This window comes from Pseudophryne corroboree, chromosome 8 (genome assembly GCF_028390025.1).
Source record: "Pseudophryne corroboree isolate aPseCor3 chromosome 8, aPseCor3.hap2, whole genome shotgun sequence".
Classification (NCBI taxonomy): Eukaryota; Metazoa; Chordata; class Amphibia; order Anura; family Myobatrachidae; genus Pseudophryne; species Pseudophryne corroboree.
This window is the reverse complement of record NC_086451.1, coordinates 138,136,215-138,153,344: the sequence shown is the minus strand read 5'-3', so window position 1 is coordinate 138,153,344 and position 17,130 is coordinate 138,136,215. Positions and strand designations below refer to the sequence as shown.

General features: G+C 43.4%; 1 protein-coding gene across 1 annotated transcript in view; it reads left to right on the top strand.

The window, feature by feature from the left end:
- Positions 1–17,130, top strand: part of NOX1 (NADPH oxidase 1) — a 173,775-nt gene that overhangs the window by 137,953 nt on the left and 18,692 nt on the right. The window contains exons 9-12 of the mRNA XM_063936966.1: positions 6,637–6,872; positions 8,397–8,559; positions 12,618–12,764; positions 16,111–16,235. Coding sequence (XP_063793036.1) covers positions 6,637–6,872; positions 8,397–8,559; positions 12,618–12,764; positions 16,111–16,235 — 671 coding nt within the window. The remainder of the gene's footprint in view (positions 1–6,636; positions 6,873–8,396; positions 8,560–12,617; positions 12,765–16,110; positions 16,236–17,130) is intronic.

Genomic DNA, 17,130 nt, shown 5'->3' with positions numbered 1-17,130 from the left:
TTGTAAGCACCGCGTAGGTCAATCTTAGAAAAAATGGTGGCAGTACGAAGCTGGTCAAACAAAACCAAAATGAGAGGCAGTGGGTACGAGTTTTTAATCGTGATACGGTTCAATTCCCTGAAGTCGATGCAGGGTCGCAACGAACCGTCCTTTTTACCCACGAAGAAGAACCCCGACCCAACTGGGGACTGTGAGGGTCTGATGAATCCCTTAGCCAAGTTCTCCTGAATGTACTCTGCCATAGCCTGAGTCTCAGGACGTGACAGGGAGTACAACCTGCTCTTGGGAAGCTTAGCATCCGGTAACAAATCAATGGCACAGTCATAGGGGCGATGGGGAGGCAGTACCTCCGCAACTTTTTTGGAGAACACATCCGCAAAATCTGCATAACATCCTGGCAATCCTGGCAAACTTAGCTGCGAGAGCCTGACTGGAAGGCTCAAGCAACTCCTGAAACAATCACTACCCCAACTAAGAATCTCCCCAGAGACCCAGTCAAATTGAGGGTTATGGGCCCTTAACCAGGGTAACCCCAAAACCAATGGGGCAAAAGAACAGACAGTCACATAAAAAGACAATTTTTCAGAGTGTGTGGCTCCAATAAACAAAGGAATTTGGCTGGTGCAGGAGGTAATTTTACCCTGGGACAATGGTTCCCCGTTTAACCCACAGATCGCAATCTCTGATGCCAAAGGTACTGAAGGAACAGAGTGTTCCAGGGCGAATTGACGGTCCATGAAAACCCCATCGGCCCCACTGTCAACAAAGGCCTCAGTCTAGACAGTTTGACCGAGGATCTCCAAAGTCACCAGAATGAGAAAAGTATTTTTGGGAAATTCTGACTTCTGGTCTGACAGGATATTTCCCATCACCCCCAGGCCCTGAAGTTTTCCGGTTTTTCTGGGCATGATACTACAACATGACCTTTATTCCCACAGTACAAACACAAACCCTGCTGTCCCCTCCGCGTCTTCTCACGCGAGGAGAGGCGGGTAGCCCCAATCTGCATAGGCTCCTCGGAATATTCCTCAGAGTCTGAGGTTCCCTTGGGAAAAAAGGAAACTGCGGTCTCCCTTTCAAGCCAACGCTCTCTCAGCCGTCTATCCACCCGGATGGATAACTGCATGAGCTGATCTAAGCTATCAGGCGAGGGATATTGTACCAGTTGGTCCTTTATCTGGTCAGAAAGGCCCCTTCGGTATTGGTTTCTCAGGGCTGGGTCATTCCACTGGGTATCATGAGCCAACCTCCGAAACTCCGTACTATAAACCTCAGCTGGCCGTCGCCCTTGCTTAAGAACCGTAATCTGAGCCTCGGCTGAAGCCATCTTGTCAGGGTCATCATACAAAATGCCCAGTGCCGTAAAAAAAGCATCAACACTTTTAAGCAATGGACAGTCAGGCTGTAACCCATATGCCCAGACCTGTGGGTCTCCTTGTAGCAAGGAAATCACCATGCCCACCCACTGAATCTCCGACCCAGAAGACTGGGGCCTAAGCCTGAAATATAGCTTACAGCTCTCCTTGAAACAAAAGAACTGCGAGCGATCTCCAGAAAAACGATCCGGGAGATTTACTTTCGGCTCCTTAACCCCTGAACTTGCCGCTGCTGCTGCGGGAGCTCCGCTGGCGGCCTGCGGGGTGTTAATTTTAATGGACATCTCACTAAATTGTCGAGTCAGGACCTGCACCTGATCGACCACCTGTTGCAAAGTATTTTGAGGGGTATGCTCCATATTCCCACAAAATTTCAACAGGAGTAGGGCTGCTGAATATGTTACGCACACCAGTGCTAACAGGAGTATACCGGTGTATGAACAGAGAGGGAAGCGAAGCAAACGAACTCACAGACAGTATAACATAACATACACAGGAGGTGATGGAATAACTAATAAACACAAAGTGAACGGAGAAGCCCAAAGGCTCAGGAATTGGGTGTCTCCCTAGTGTCAGGAATGCTCAGATGGAATAGAGCGGACAATGTAGCGAGGTGTAGTGATTTAACATGTGGAGCACCTGAAATGATGTTGCTAAGAGCAACAGAAAAAACCCCAAAGGGTTACCAACGGGTGTGGGAATAAACTCCTTGGTCAGAGATAGAAATATAGACACAAGGAGAGTATCCACAATCCTAACCCCCACTTGCAGGGCACAGGTTCAGCTTACTGCCACTAAACTGACACCTGGACGCCCTGCACAGTGAGGGAGGATTAAGCAAGCAGGTCTGAGAGTACAGCCGCAAACCTGCTGGGTTCACAGAATAGCAAAAGAACCCCAGCAGGTCAAACAACTGACTCCAGTCTTACTGCTAGGTCCAGATTGGCAGAATGAAGTACCGAATCCCAAGGCCTATTCGCAGTAAGCAACAAGTAAATACAAAGTCACACAGTACTAGCTAACTCTCTGGAACTGACTAACAAACAAAGATTCAGCAGCATTTGCCTAGCCTGAGAGGATGGTTTATATAGCAGGTGCTGTCAACGCCCCACTCAGACCTCACAGACTGTGAGCACAAAACCAGCGTCGGATTCCCTGCCGTGCACAGAGCCTGTAACCACTACACAGTAAAAACCCGGACCGGAGTATCAGCTGCGCTCAGGTTACTTCGCTAACACTTGCCTCCCGGTTGCCATGGCGACGTGGCAGCACAGAGCAGGAGATCCTAACACCTGATGAGGTGGCGGATGGTCTCCAGAGGGATCTCCTCCCAGACCTGGACTAAAGCATCCGCCAACTCCTGGACAGTCTGTGGTGCAACGTGGCGTTGGTGGATGGAGCGAGACATGATGTCCCATATGTGCTCAATTGGATTCAGGTCTGGGGAACGGGCGGGCCAGTCCATAGCATCAATGCCTTCATCTTGCAGGAACTGCTGACACACTCCAGCCACATGAGGTCTAGCATTGTCTTGCATTAGGAGGAACCCAGGGCCAACCGCACCAGCATATGGTCTCACAAGGGAAGGGGTCTGAGGATCTCATCTCGGTACCTAATGGCAGTCAGGCTACCTCTGGCGAGCACATGGAGGGCTGTGCGACCTCCCAAAGAAATGCCACCCCACACCATTACTGACCCACTGCCAAACCGGTCATGCTGGAGGATGTTGCAGGCAGCAGAACGTTCTCCTTGGCGTCTCCAGACTCTGTCACATCTGTCACATGTGGTCAGTGAGAACCTGCTTTCATCTGTGAAGAGCACAGGGCGCCAGTGGCGAATTTGCCAATCTTGGTGATCTAAGCAGATTAAAAGAATTTATGTGGCGCCAAATTAGATTGAGAGCAGCAAACCCCGTTTGCACCGATGGTATTCCCCTATACCAGAGTGAAAATATGGATATGTATGAAGTAGGTACAATAGGGTGCGCTAAATCTGTGAATCTCAGTTATAATCTTATGCTCTTCAACGTGAAGAAATTATTTAAAATAATACTTCCCTTAATACTTCATATATGCATACATTCTTAAGGGAGTTCCATATGCAAGGAAACAGAGAAATGGCATATAGTGCAGTATATTTGTATAGGGAAAATTTAATACAAAAATAAATACAAAATAAAACAAATATCACACTTTTAAAACACGTCTGATTCGCAAAGTTCCAAATGGAAGGTAATAGGGTGGAGGATTACCAGAAACAAAGTGTTAGTGGGTATTTAAGATGTAACCTTAAGGCAACTGGCTCCAGAACCTGGTTCCCTCGTCCACGGCACTGTCGTCTGGTCAGCATTTCCCCTGGGTCTAATCCGGTAGGTACTCCACTCTCCTGCTGCTACGCGTTTCGGGAATGTCCCTTCATCAGGCAGTGAGGATGGAGTGAAAGAGCTTCCTATTTAAACCATTCATGTTGATTACTTCCGGTTCAGAGGTCAGGAACCGGATCTTAAGATTATCCCTTAATATTCATATAATATGATATACCATACATAAATCAGACAAACATGTCTGTTCAATGTGCTGTGCTAGACTTAAATTCTAAAACAACAAACAAACAGAACGAAACAGAAATGTTTGTTTGTTGTTTTAGAATTTAAGTCTAGCACAGCACATTGAACAGACATGTTCAAAGTGACCAAAACATCAGCCAGAAAGCATAGGAGCTGAGAAGTGGTCTGTGATCACCACCTGCAGAACAACTCCTTTATTGGGGGTGTATTGCTAATTGTCTATAATTTCCACCTGTTGTCTATTCCATTTGCACAGCAGCATGTGAAATTGATTGTCAATCAGTGTTGCTTCCTAAGTGGACAGTTTGATTTCACAGAAGTGTGATTGACTTGGAGTTACATTGTGTTGTTTAAGTGTTCCCTTTATTTTTTTTAGCTGTGTGTGTATATATTATATATACACACTGTCCAATAATGTATGAATGAAGCAGCCTGCCGCTCAGTCATTGGCTGAGCACGCAGGCTGCGTCATTCATATATTATTGGACAGCTGAGCCATCGCTCAGCTCAGCTGTCCTGTCTGTGCGGCCGCCGCAGCAGTGAGGACGGGAGCCGGGAAGCACAGCACCGCAGATCGGATCGGAAGAGAGATCCGATCTGTGGTGTGGCAGGGGGCCCTTTTGGAAAGGGGGGCCCGAGGTACGTACCCCCCCCCCCCTCCTTAATCCGGCTCTGATTGCTGTGATATCATGCAGCCCACTCAGAACCTTTGCAATCTGGTGGGCAACTATGCAATAGATAGCACCTATCCTTATGTATCAATGCTTATTTTCCTATAGATTGTAACCTCTATTACTGTTTGTTATTACCCAGTTTTGTTTTATCATTGTGTCCAGTTGTAAATCGCAATGGAATTTGCTGTGCTGTTTAACCTGTTAATAATAATAATAATAATAATAACAATGATAATTAGAAAGGTCGACAGTCAAAAGTTTGATGGGGTCAAAAGGTCGGTAGTCAAAAGGTCGACAGGGTCAAAAGGCAGACATGAAAAAGGTCGGCACAAAAAAGTAAATTTTTTAAATGTTATTCTGTGTTTTTAAACATATTTCACCCAAACTTGTGAAATTCATCACCTTGCGGGCTCAATTCGCTTGCCGTGCTTCCGGCTCAATATCTTGCTTCGCTTGCCACAAGGTTACTAAAGGTAATGGTTTGTGACATGGATAGTAAATGCAGCAAAAGTTGTAAAAACATGAAAAACACTAAAAACCATGTGTCTACCTTTTTCATGTCAACCTTTTAACCCTGTCGATCTTTTGACCCTGTTGACCTTTTGACTGTCGACCCTATGGTGTCGACCCAATTGACTCTCGACCTTGTAACTGTCTATCTATCAAACACCTCCCCTAAATAATATATGAGATATTATTACAGGAAGTACAAGAAAGATATTACGGTTATATGTTTCTGAATTACTATATAATGCACATAGGCTTTTACTTACGTTGTACTCTTATTGAATGTTAGATGTTTCAAATCAACGTGATCTTACACTGTAAATACACAACTGCACTAAAGTGATTGTAGTATGGGCATTAATTCTGAAACTCAATTCAGAGCTATGCACCACTAAAGGAGTCAGTAAATGCTATTATTTTAAAGGTTTTGTAAAAAAACATCATGCATGTATCCAGAAGCGTAACCAGAACTTTGTGGGCCCCATAGCAACACATTGAATGGGCCCCTGTCCCAATGCTTCTTGAGAGACACCCAGGGTCGGACTGGCCCACAGGGGTACCAGGGAAACCACCGGTAGGCCCCACTGCCTGAGGACCCAATCCTTCCTCTAGGGATCAGGTTCAAGACTGTGCACTTGTATTGTACATTGTAGATATGTTGCATTACACTGCACTAAACTATTGTGTATTTCAAGCCTCAGTGGAGGTTGGCCACACCCTCTTGATAGGATAGCCACACCCCTAAGTATGGGCCCCTATCACTGCATTCCCCCGGTAGGCCCATCATGCCCCAGTCCGACACTGGAGACACCTCTCCACAGCATTTCATTTTATGCTCCATAGTTCATATTGTGCTACATTACAGTGGTCTCCAGTTCAAATTATGCCACATTACAGTGCCCCCTTACCATTATAACATACCCTACACACTCCTCTCACTGAAAATGTAATGTCACACAGTTCAGGCTGGGCAATGGATCAGACCCAATTGCATAGCAGGCAAATTTGGGAAATTGGTATGCAATCCTATAACCTGGGACCAGTCCCTCTAATCCTCTGGGCCCCATAGCAGTGGCACCCCTTGCACCCACTATAGTTATGCCCATGCGTGTATCATTTCATACTATAAAGTGGTTTTGATGGAAACAATAGTTTCTGAGAAAATCATATTTGCTTAATATTTTGGCCAAAGTACATTTTTTTTATTTACTTTTTGGTACAATTTCAGCCATGTTGATTTTTCTTTTATTAAAAGGGATACTGGGATCATTGAAAACTGATGCAGAGATAGAAGCACAGTAATCCATAGATGGGGAGATGTATGAAAGCTTGGAGAGAGAGATAAAGTACTAGCCAATCAGTTTCTTTCTACCATATTACAGGCTGTGTTTGAAAAATGACAATTAGGAGCTGATTGGTTAGAACTTTGTTTCTCCTGACTTCTGTTTCCAAGCTTGATACATCTCCCCTATTGTCTCTAATGAAATATGTTTATGCTTCTTGCTCCTTCAAGTCTGTCAGCCATCCATCTAAAGTCCTTGAAATCCAAATGCAAAAAAGAGGATTCAAAATGGAAGTTGGACAATACATCTTCATCAACTGTTCATTGCTGTCCCAACTGGAATGGCATCCCTTTACGCTCACCTCTGCCCCAGAGGAAGACATGTTTTCTGTGCACATCCGATCTGCTGGGGACTGGACTGAAAAGCTCATTCAGGTCTTTCAGGAGCAAGCCGATAACCCACCATGGTGAGACTTACCGTAGATGTAAAGGGAGATTTTTCAAACTTTCTAAAGAGGACATGTAGAGGGGTTTCCCATAGCAACCCATCAGATTCTAGCTAGTATTTATCTTGCACATTCTACAAACTGATAGCTAAAATCTGATTGGTTGCTATGAGCAGCACCACCACAGGCCAAATGTAATAGAGTGAGAGTTTCACAAAGTGAGAGATTTGGTAAGGATTTTCATTTTTTTTTTTAAAGTGCCAATCATTTACACTGCAAATCCAGGTTGATCTTGCTGTGTAAATGATTGCCACTTTAAAAATAACTGCAAAACCTTACCAAATATTTCACTTTTTGAAACTCTCACTCATTTGGCCCCACGTGTCCTTTTTAGATGGTTTGATAAATCTACTCCTCAATTTGGTATGTTCTAAGCATGTGACATGCGGGTCAATGTAGCCAGCATTTATGACTCCTTTTTCAGCTAAAACTTGTATTGATGTTTTATTTTATTTCAATGTTGTCTACAATGTAGGTCACAAATCATTATGTATCACATCAGCACTATGTTGAGACACAGAAGGAAAGAGATCCACGGATGAACCAGTAGCGGATCTTGCCACGGGCAAGCAGGACTTTTGCCTGGGGCGCCGCCTTCCGGAGGGCGCCAGCGCCATCCGGAGGGCACCGCACCATGGCAAGATCCGCTGCTGCTGTGCCCCCCGCTGCCGCTGCCCGCTGTGAAGGGAAACTAGACGCTACGCGTCTAGTTTCCCTTCGTCGGCTGCCCGTTGTGAAGGGAAACTAGACGCTACGCGTCTAGTTTCCCTTCGTGGAGGGGACATTTACTGTAATGATGTGCGGTGCGCGTTGACGTCATCGCGCACCGCACAGCAAAGGTCCTCTCCACGAAGGGAACTAGACCCGATGATGTCATCGCGCACCGCACATCCTACTACAGTACAGGGGGCGTAACTGACCACGTCCCCTGTATGAAGCCATGCCCCCTAATGCCGCCCGGGGCGCAAGAAGCCCCGGAACCGGCCCTGGGATGAACACTCTTTTTCATACACTTCAGCACTAAGACATGCTGCTTTGCGGCATTAAGTGACGATGCAGGATGTCTCCTAGTGCTAAGATAATAATGACAATAATACATTTACCCAGTGGTTCAAAAACTTTTTTGAGTCACGGCACCTTAGCGTATCAGAATTATTTTCATGGCACCCCTAGGCCAAAAGTTTCTTATTCAGAAATTCTGAAACAATATTAAATTAAGTAAATTGTGTTTATATGTCATCCTTGTGTTCAGTTATGTAGTGAGGGACAGGATTCACTCCTGTTTATCCACATATTTTATGATTGGGAGCCACAAGCACTGGTTTTGTCTGTTACATTGACCGTAATTAATTTGAATTGGTCCTGGGCCACCAACCCAAGGCACCACTGCAAGTCTCCCGGGGTACCCCATGGTGCCTAGGCACACAGTTTGAGAACCACTGCGTTAACCTCATCGGTCATAATCTCTACTCTTTTTTTCTTCAGCCTCAAAGTGGATGGCCCATTCGGGACAGCTAGTGAAGACGTCTTCAAGTACGAGGTCAGCATGCTGGTTGGGGCAGGCATTGGTGTCACACCTTTTGCCTCCATCTTGAAATCCATATGGTATAAGTTTCAGCATGAAGATAACCGTTTGAAAACCAAAAAGGTATTTTCTTTGTTTTGGACTTTGCTTATTTTTTCAATCTTTCTTGTATTAACCAGTAAAGCAGGGAACTTGGATATTCCTATTGTTAGATTAAAATAAAATCTGCACTAGAAACAAGGTGTAGTGAATCATTTCCACACAAAATGGCACATACAGTCAGTGTCGGACTGGGGCATGAATGGACCTCCAGGTGAATTAATTGGAATGTTTTGGGGTGTGTCCAGTCTCCAGAGGGGGTGCGGCCAGCAACCACATTGGTTTGCCTAACTATTAGAGAGTGAATGGTCTGGGCCCCTTGATAAATATATATATATATATATATATATATATATATCCCACATCAGACAAGCAGCGGCACTCGGAGACTTTGTTATGGTGAAAAATAAAGTGCAAATTTATTCCATATCACAGCAAGGCCAACGTTTCGGGGCTCGTCTGCCCCTTTGTCAAGGTGAGTGACTTTGTACTCACCTTGACAAAGGGGCAGATGAGCCCCGAAACGTTGGCCTTGCTGTGATATGGAATAAATTCGCACTTTATTTTTCACCATAACAAAGTCTCCGAGTGCCGCTGCTTGTCTGATGTGGGATATATATGCAATATTTCCAGAGGGCACTGGAGCTATACAACGTTGAAGGGTGAGTGCCGGTCCAGAGGACAATATATATATATATATATATATATATATATATATATATATGTTGTAAATACTGCTAGTACATGCATGATAATGTACCATATTAATAACAGCAATGCACTGCAGCAAATACACAATAGTCCTGTGCAGTACAATGTAACACATGTATAATTCATAATTCAAGTGCACAGTCTGGAACCTGATCCCTAGAGGAGGAGGTGGGGCCGCAGACAGCGGGGCCCACCGGAAGTTACATTGTAAGTTTGAGAGGTCCTGGTTTCGGAAAAGTACTCAAATCCAATCCCCCCCCCCAGTTAAGCAATTATCAACAGTTTGTGTATGCATCTATATCGCTCTGTGCATGTGCCACAATGGTCTTGCGATGGCGATCCCAGAGAGGATTTATTTGAAAAGTGATTGACAGTAAGGGCCCATTTGGCGCGGTAACGGAGTGGCAGCAAAAATGCAGGCATGGTGCTACTGTTTTGGTGATGTGTTTGAGGCTGTGACTACAGTGTCTCCAACGTCTTACCTACTGTGGCCATGCTGTGTGGCCATAGGGCTGATCTGCAATGGATCTGCATCTTTATACGCAGCGGCTGGGAACTGCAAAGCCTCCAATTGGCATCTCAATACAAATCCAGGGGGCTGTGACATTTCCATATTTCCGCACAACAGATACATACAACTTTGCAGCCTCGAATGCATTTCTGTACATCTCTGAATCAGGCCCAGAGTTCATTTAAAAATATTACCATATACAGTATATCCCTAAAATAAAGAAAAAGGGTAGTAGTTAAAGTAGTTCACATCTTGGGAGGATTGGCTATCCAATCCTCATCAGTTGTACCAAATATAGCAGAGCAAATAATACTGTCTATTAAAGACAATCACAGACTGAGGGGTGAATTTACTAAGAATCGTGTTTCACCGAGATCAAGCATGGGTGATATCGATCAGACACAGATGCTTTTTTTAAAACAAAAACACAGGCATTTACTATGTTCTCGTGTTTGAGTATTTTGATGGTGTATGTGCTCGTGTGGTGGCTGCCGTGTTTGCTGGCAGCCAAACACACCCATACATGAGGTCTGCACAGATCAAAAAGATCTGTGCAGGCTTTTCTGTGTAGAAGAAAACATAAAAACTGTGTGGGATACCTCCCCCCCATCCATAACCATAACCATCCCAGGGCTCTTTAAGTCAGTCCTGGTTCTAAAAATGCAGGGGGGGGGGGAAATGTGTCAGGTCCCCCTGTATTTAAAGAACCAGTGCTAGGCTCTTGAACCAGTCCTGGTTCCAAAAATCTGGGATAAAAAAAGACGTAGAGGTACCCCATATTTTTGAAACCAGAACCTGTCCAGGAGCTTAATGCTGGTTCTTTAAATACGGGAGGGGGCCTCATGCCTTTTATCGCCTGTATTTTTAGAACCAGGACCGGCTCAAGGAGCCCGGGGCCGGTTATACTTGTGAGGTGTGTGTGTGTATGTGTGTGTGGGGGACTACACACTTTTTTTTCTTTTTTTTAACCATTTCAACACATTTAAAGAGAGAAGCACTGCACGAATATCACTGATCTGTGCAGGCTTCTTTAAACATGTTGCTAAGAGGGACATCTATTTGAAAAGTGCAATTTGATCAGAGTTTTATCAATTCACGGGTGTGTTTGCAGAAACAATTGTAGATAAATTGTCATGTTTCAGTGTTGTCTATGGTAATGACATCCGAGTTTGGCCTTAGGTGTATTTGATCATATGTCTATATCTACCCGTGTTTAGTACTTCTATTTGAACAAACAGTCCCGTGTTTGTTCTTTAGTAAATTTCCGTGTTTTAACAAATATCTTAACAGTCCCGTGTTTGCCAGCTCGGGCGAACACAGATCTTAGGAAATTTACCCCTGGGCATTTAAAATCCATTCAGAAGAACAAGGTGATAGAATATTGGCTGTGAATTGGGACATCAGTGTACTAGTATGCACAGAAAAGATAATAATCTTCATATATGGCATAAATTCTATTCTGCCATATAATACAATATGTTTTTACAATCCTTGTAAAACAATGTGAAAACATGATCAAAAAGTCCAGATTCAAGAAGTAAAACGTCTTAGTTTTTGAGGATGTCCTCCTGAGCCTCCTGTTGTGCTATCCGTTGTTTGTTATCCCAGCCAGCCAAAATATGAATTGATTGAATTGCAGCCATGACACTTACAAAAAGAGTAAAGTGGATGCATATTATTACTGTTTAATATAGCTCCTCAAGCGATCACAATTCTAGGTAAACACTATTGTAGAGAGAGTTTTCAGTATTTTATACAACCAGCTTCACTCAACTGTGTTATTAATATTGTGATTTTCGTGTTGATACTGTAACCACCCATGTCCTTGTTAGAGTTAGAAGGTCCTTTTGTAACATGGGAAAACCATTTTGTGCTGTATGGAACAAATTTAAAATGTGAAGACAGATTTAGAGTTGGTAGGGAGTGAATCCTAGGTGAACTCTAAATAGCAGTGTTCTAAAGCTTCCCAGTATTTATTGTATGTGCTAAATGATAAAACAAGCAGAAAAATGTTGCATTTGCAATATTTGTATTACAGAGTTGTTTTTACAGGTGCAAGGGCGTAACTAGAATTTTGTCGGCTCATACGGTATTTTGAAGAGGTCCCTACTCCAAAGCTTTTACAGACACCTCTCTCTTAATAGCGGTTGTTAATTTTATGCCACATTGTTGTCTCCTACTGCTCATACTACATTGTAGTGTCCCCACTACACATTATATCTCATTGTATTGCCCCCACTTCATATTATACCAAATTGTAGTGCCACCATTTCATATTATACCACATTCTAGTGCCCTCACTTCACATTATGCCGATTCTTGTGTCCCCACTTCACATTATGCCACATTGTAGTGCACCCATTTCCCATACCACATTGTAGTGCCCCCTCTTCACATTATACCACATTGTAGTGCCCCCTCTTCACATTATACCACATTGTAGTGCCCCCTCTTCACATTATACCACATTGTAGTGCCCCACTTCACCTTATGCCACATTGTAGTGCAACCATTTCCCACAATACCACATTGTAGTGCCCCCCACTTCACATTATACCACATTGTATTGCCCCCACTTCACATGATGCCAATTTTAGTGCCACTACTTCACTATACCACATTGAAGTGTCCTTTCTTCACATTATGCTACACTGTAGTTTCCCCACTTCACATTATGCCACATTGTAGTATTCCCACTTTACATCATGTCACACTGTGGTACTCCCACTTCACTCTATGCTGAGTTGAAGTACTCCCATTACTGCTATGCATATTCCAGCATGTGTTTTTAGCATTAAATGTGTTAAACCAGTTTATGTTACAAAGCACAAATGAACTCCAATTAAACTTCTTTCTGCAGATTTACTTCTACTGGATTTGTCGGGAGACAGGAGCTTTTGCCTGGTTCGCTGATCTGCTGCGCTCTCTGGAACAGGAAATAATCTGTTCAGGAAAGGATGGCTTTCTTGACTATAAACTGTTCCTCACCAACTGGGACAGCAGCATAGTACGTGTTGAGCTACAGTATATCTAATCTCACAGCAGCTAATCTCACAGAATATCACTGACATTTTTTGTTGCATTGCATAACATAAGAAACTACATTTGCACACACATCCTCCTTAGCATTGTGGCACACAGTTAATGTTTTTGCTGCAAATGCAGTCAAATAGGGACAACAAATGTCCAATGACAAGTCACAGAGGCATTTTTTCTTTGCATTTAGGCTCTGCTACAATGTATATTCAATATAAGGGATAAAGGGGGTTATTTAGAGTTGTTTGCAAACCAAAAAAGTTATCAACTGGGCAAAACCATGTGCGGTGCAGGTGAGACAGATGTAACAGGTGCAGGGAGATTTATTTTTGGGTGGGCCATATTGTTTCTGTGCATGGTAAATACTGGCTGCATTATTTTTACACTGCAATTTAGGTTTCAGTTTGAACACACCCCACCCAAATCTAATCTTTCTGCACATGTTACATATGCCCCACCTGCAGTGCAGCGTGCTTTTGCCCATTTGCTCACTTTTTTTGGTTTGCTAACAACTCTGAATAACGCCCAAAGTACTAAATAGCAAATTGCCTTGTTTATCCCCTTGCAGTACAATTCCTCTATATGCTTGATTCTGAACCTCTACACAATGTCTATGTTCATGTAATTGAGCACTTCTTTGCTAATGCACTACAATCCCTAAAAACTTATATGGCGCATGTGTTATGCTGTATCGCAGTAGCAATTGAGATACATGGTGTGTGAAATGCATTAAAAATGTATTGGGCATTTATAGATTGAGACTGGGAGGTGTCTATTCAGATGCACTGAGATACGCTGTCTTAATGAGTGCCACCTGTATGTCTCATAATTGGTTGCAAACTCAGATGCTTAATTGCTTACATTGGAGGCCATACTCTGACTTGAGATTCTGTACGTAACATGGGGCTGGTGCAAGGTTTGATGGTGTATCTAAAGACCCACCAAGAGGGATTGTTGTATCTAAAAATGCAAAAAGTGGGTGTCTCATTCCTTGCACCTTCAGACACATGCTTACATCAGGGAAGGTCTTATATGAGGTGTGGCTATTAACTAACAAGACTGTACTTGTAAAAAATATACCATACTGTGTGAGTTAAAAGGGAGTGGGGGAACAGTGACATTGGACTATCCCAAAACTGTTACACCCCTCTCGCACAGACAGATAGGTTACTGTCACACAGCGTATGAATAAGTTGGGTTTTTCCCATGCGTCATAAAGATGCTTCGTTCAACAGTAGAGCAACGTGTTAACTTAAAAAATATTATTAAATTGAACAAAGCGCCCACCAAATCTTTCCATATGCTAATCAAAAACAAAGGAAAATGTGATAAAAGTTATGAAAATTATTCAAATTGACAGTTGACTTGGCTTCTGAATGATAGCAGAAATGGAAAACATCGACAGCAAAACTGTTACTGTAGCAAGTTTTGCATCAAGAGCTTAACTAAAAGAGTTAAAATGGTTCCAATGCTTCCCATTGTCGAGCAGAAAGAAAATTCAAAACAAATTTTTACAGACATTTTGGAACAAATTCAAGTGGATTCACAATTTTTAGATAGTTATTTCCTGTGATGAAACATGGCTCTTCCAGTACAATCCTGAGACAAAGCAGCAGTCCATGCACTGGAAAACACCATCATTACCAAGAATTAAAAAGCAAATCCAAATACAAAGCCATGTTAATTGTTTTCTTTGATGTCAAGGGTGTTATTTTGTCAGACAGGGTATCAGAAGACTTAACAGTGAATAAACATTACTACAAAAATGTTCTAGAAACTTTGGGGGTCATTCCAACCCGTTCGCACACAACGGTTTGTCGCTGTGGTGCGAACGGGTCTGGGATGCACATGCGCGGTGGCCTCACTGCGCACGCGCGACGTTGCCTGGTGACGGGGGTTGCCAGGTTACGTCGCGGCCAATGCAGAAAGTGGTCGCAGTGCTGACCGCAAGAAGATTGACAGAAAGAAGGCGTTCCTGTGCATCACCACACCGTTGCCTGCCGTTTTCAGGGAGTGGTGAAGAAAACACAGACGTGTCCAGGAGAACGGAGGGCGGATGTCTGACGTCAAAGCTGGCCCCAACATCGTTGAGATCGTCGCACAGGGTAAGTATGTCCAGGGCTACTCTTGTTCTGCATTAAAAAATTTTAGCTTAGCAGGGCTGCACAAGTGATCGCAGCCCTGCTAAGCTAAAATACACTCCCCCATTGGCGTGGACTAGTTGATCGCAGCAGCAAAAAGTTGCTGGCTGCGATCAACTTGGAATGACCACCTTTGTTGGAAAGAATCAGAAGGAAGAGGCCAGAGTTGTGGAAAAATGGTTTCATCCTCCATCAGGACAATGCACTAGCCCACGCAGCTCTCTCTGTGAAGCAGTTTTTGTTTGAGGAACAGATTGCAGTGCTAGAACACCCACCATACTTGCCAGACCTAGCACCATGTGACTTCTTTATTTTCCCTAATGTCAAATCTGTACTCCAAGGAACCAGTTTTGCATCAGTTAATGAGGTAAAGAAGAAGGAAACGACAGAGCTGTTTAGGCAGCTGGCAGATAATGAGCTACAGCGCGGCTTTGACCAATGGAAAATAAGAATGCAGCAGTGTGTGGATGCAGAAGGGGAGTGCAGAGATGGGGAAACGGAGTTAAAATGTACTTACTATAACTAAACGTACATTATAGCATCAGTATTGTATTTAATAGCCACACCTTATATTAGTATTAAAATAAAGTAGCAGATTTGACTAAAGCAAAAGACACTAAATCGGTCACAGCAGTGTAATACTCTGAATTACTTTACCTTGTTTTACTTTACCGTTTGGTTTATTGATGAAAAAATGTTAATATGAGGATGCAGTTTACAGTAGTTGCTGGCTATAAATGAGAGAAATTAATTTTAAACAAATAAAAAAAACAGCATATGAGGTCTGAGCAGAGTCATTCCATTCACATGCAGAACACTAGCTGAATAGTCGAGAACACAAGTTGCTGACAGTTACCTCCACTCAGACCATAGATACTGCACTCTAAGCAGGCAGCACATTCCCTCCCCAAATCATCCACCAGCTCCACACCACTCCAGATGTTACCGGCTCTGTACTAGAATGCGATTCCAGTATAATCCACAGGGTGATAATGAAGAACAATATAAATTTTGTGAACGTGAAAGTGAACGTCAACTTAATTGAATAAACTTTTCCCTATTGTTTACCACTTTATTGAGTTTAACATAAAACTGTCACAGTTCAGTATTACTATTTTAGTTAAATGATTTCTGTAACACAGGGTGGGGAGTAATCGACTATACTTACTTTCCCAGGCTGGACATGCCATTATAAACTTTGATGTGGCAACTGATGCAGTCACAGGATTGAAGCAGAAGACCAGTTATGGACGACCAATCTGGGAGAATGAGTTCTCACGGGTAGCAGAAGCACATCCCAGGTTTGTCTGGTGAAGTGGCATTAAATAAATATGTTATGACATGTATTGACAGCCACTTCCATGTAAAGGAGATATGCAGCCATTTGTTTTCATTTGTACCTTCTGATTTATAATAGGCTGATTTTTTTGTATTGTTCTTATAGTTGCAAAACAAGATTTACATTTTACAGCTTACTTATTTATTTATTAACAGTTTCTTATATAGTGCAGCAAATTCCGTTCCGCTTTACAATTGGAACTTGCCACCATAAGCGTTATTCGCTTTAACAGGGGTGTTTTAAGAGAGAAGCAGGCCTGTGTGCAACCTCCCCCTTGCAGGCTTTCTCCTCTCTAGTCGGCGGCACTGTAGAGTCTGAGCACTAAGGTCTCAGACTCTAATACACATGCGCAGATCTCCGGTAAAAGGAGATTTATGGTAAGAACTTAACCTTGTTAAATCTCTTTCTGTGAGGTACAGTGGATTCCACAGGGAATAACACTGGGGTGTAGAGTAGGATCTAGATCCGAGGTACCAACAGGCTAAAAGCTTTGACTGTTCCCAAGATGCACAGCGCCGCCTCCTCTATAACCCCGCCTCCATGCACAGGAGCTCAGTTTCGTTAACCAGTCCAATGCAGTAGCAGGCAAAAGAGACGACAGACGTTAGTAGCCACGTACACCACATTCTCACGACAGGAGAAGGTATCAGCGGCTAATGCCATACCAACCCAAAGTAGCTAAGTGTGATTGGGTGGGCGCCCTGTGGAATCCAGTGTACCTCGCAGAAAGAAATTTAACAAGGGTAAGTTCTCACCATAAATCTCCTTTCTGCAGTGGGGTACACTGGTATTCCACAGGGAATAACTTCGGGGATGTCCTTAAGCTGTTCCTTATGGGGCGGGGATGCACTGTAGTG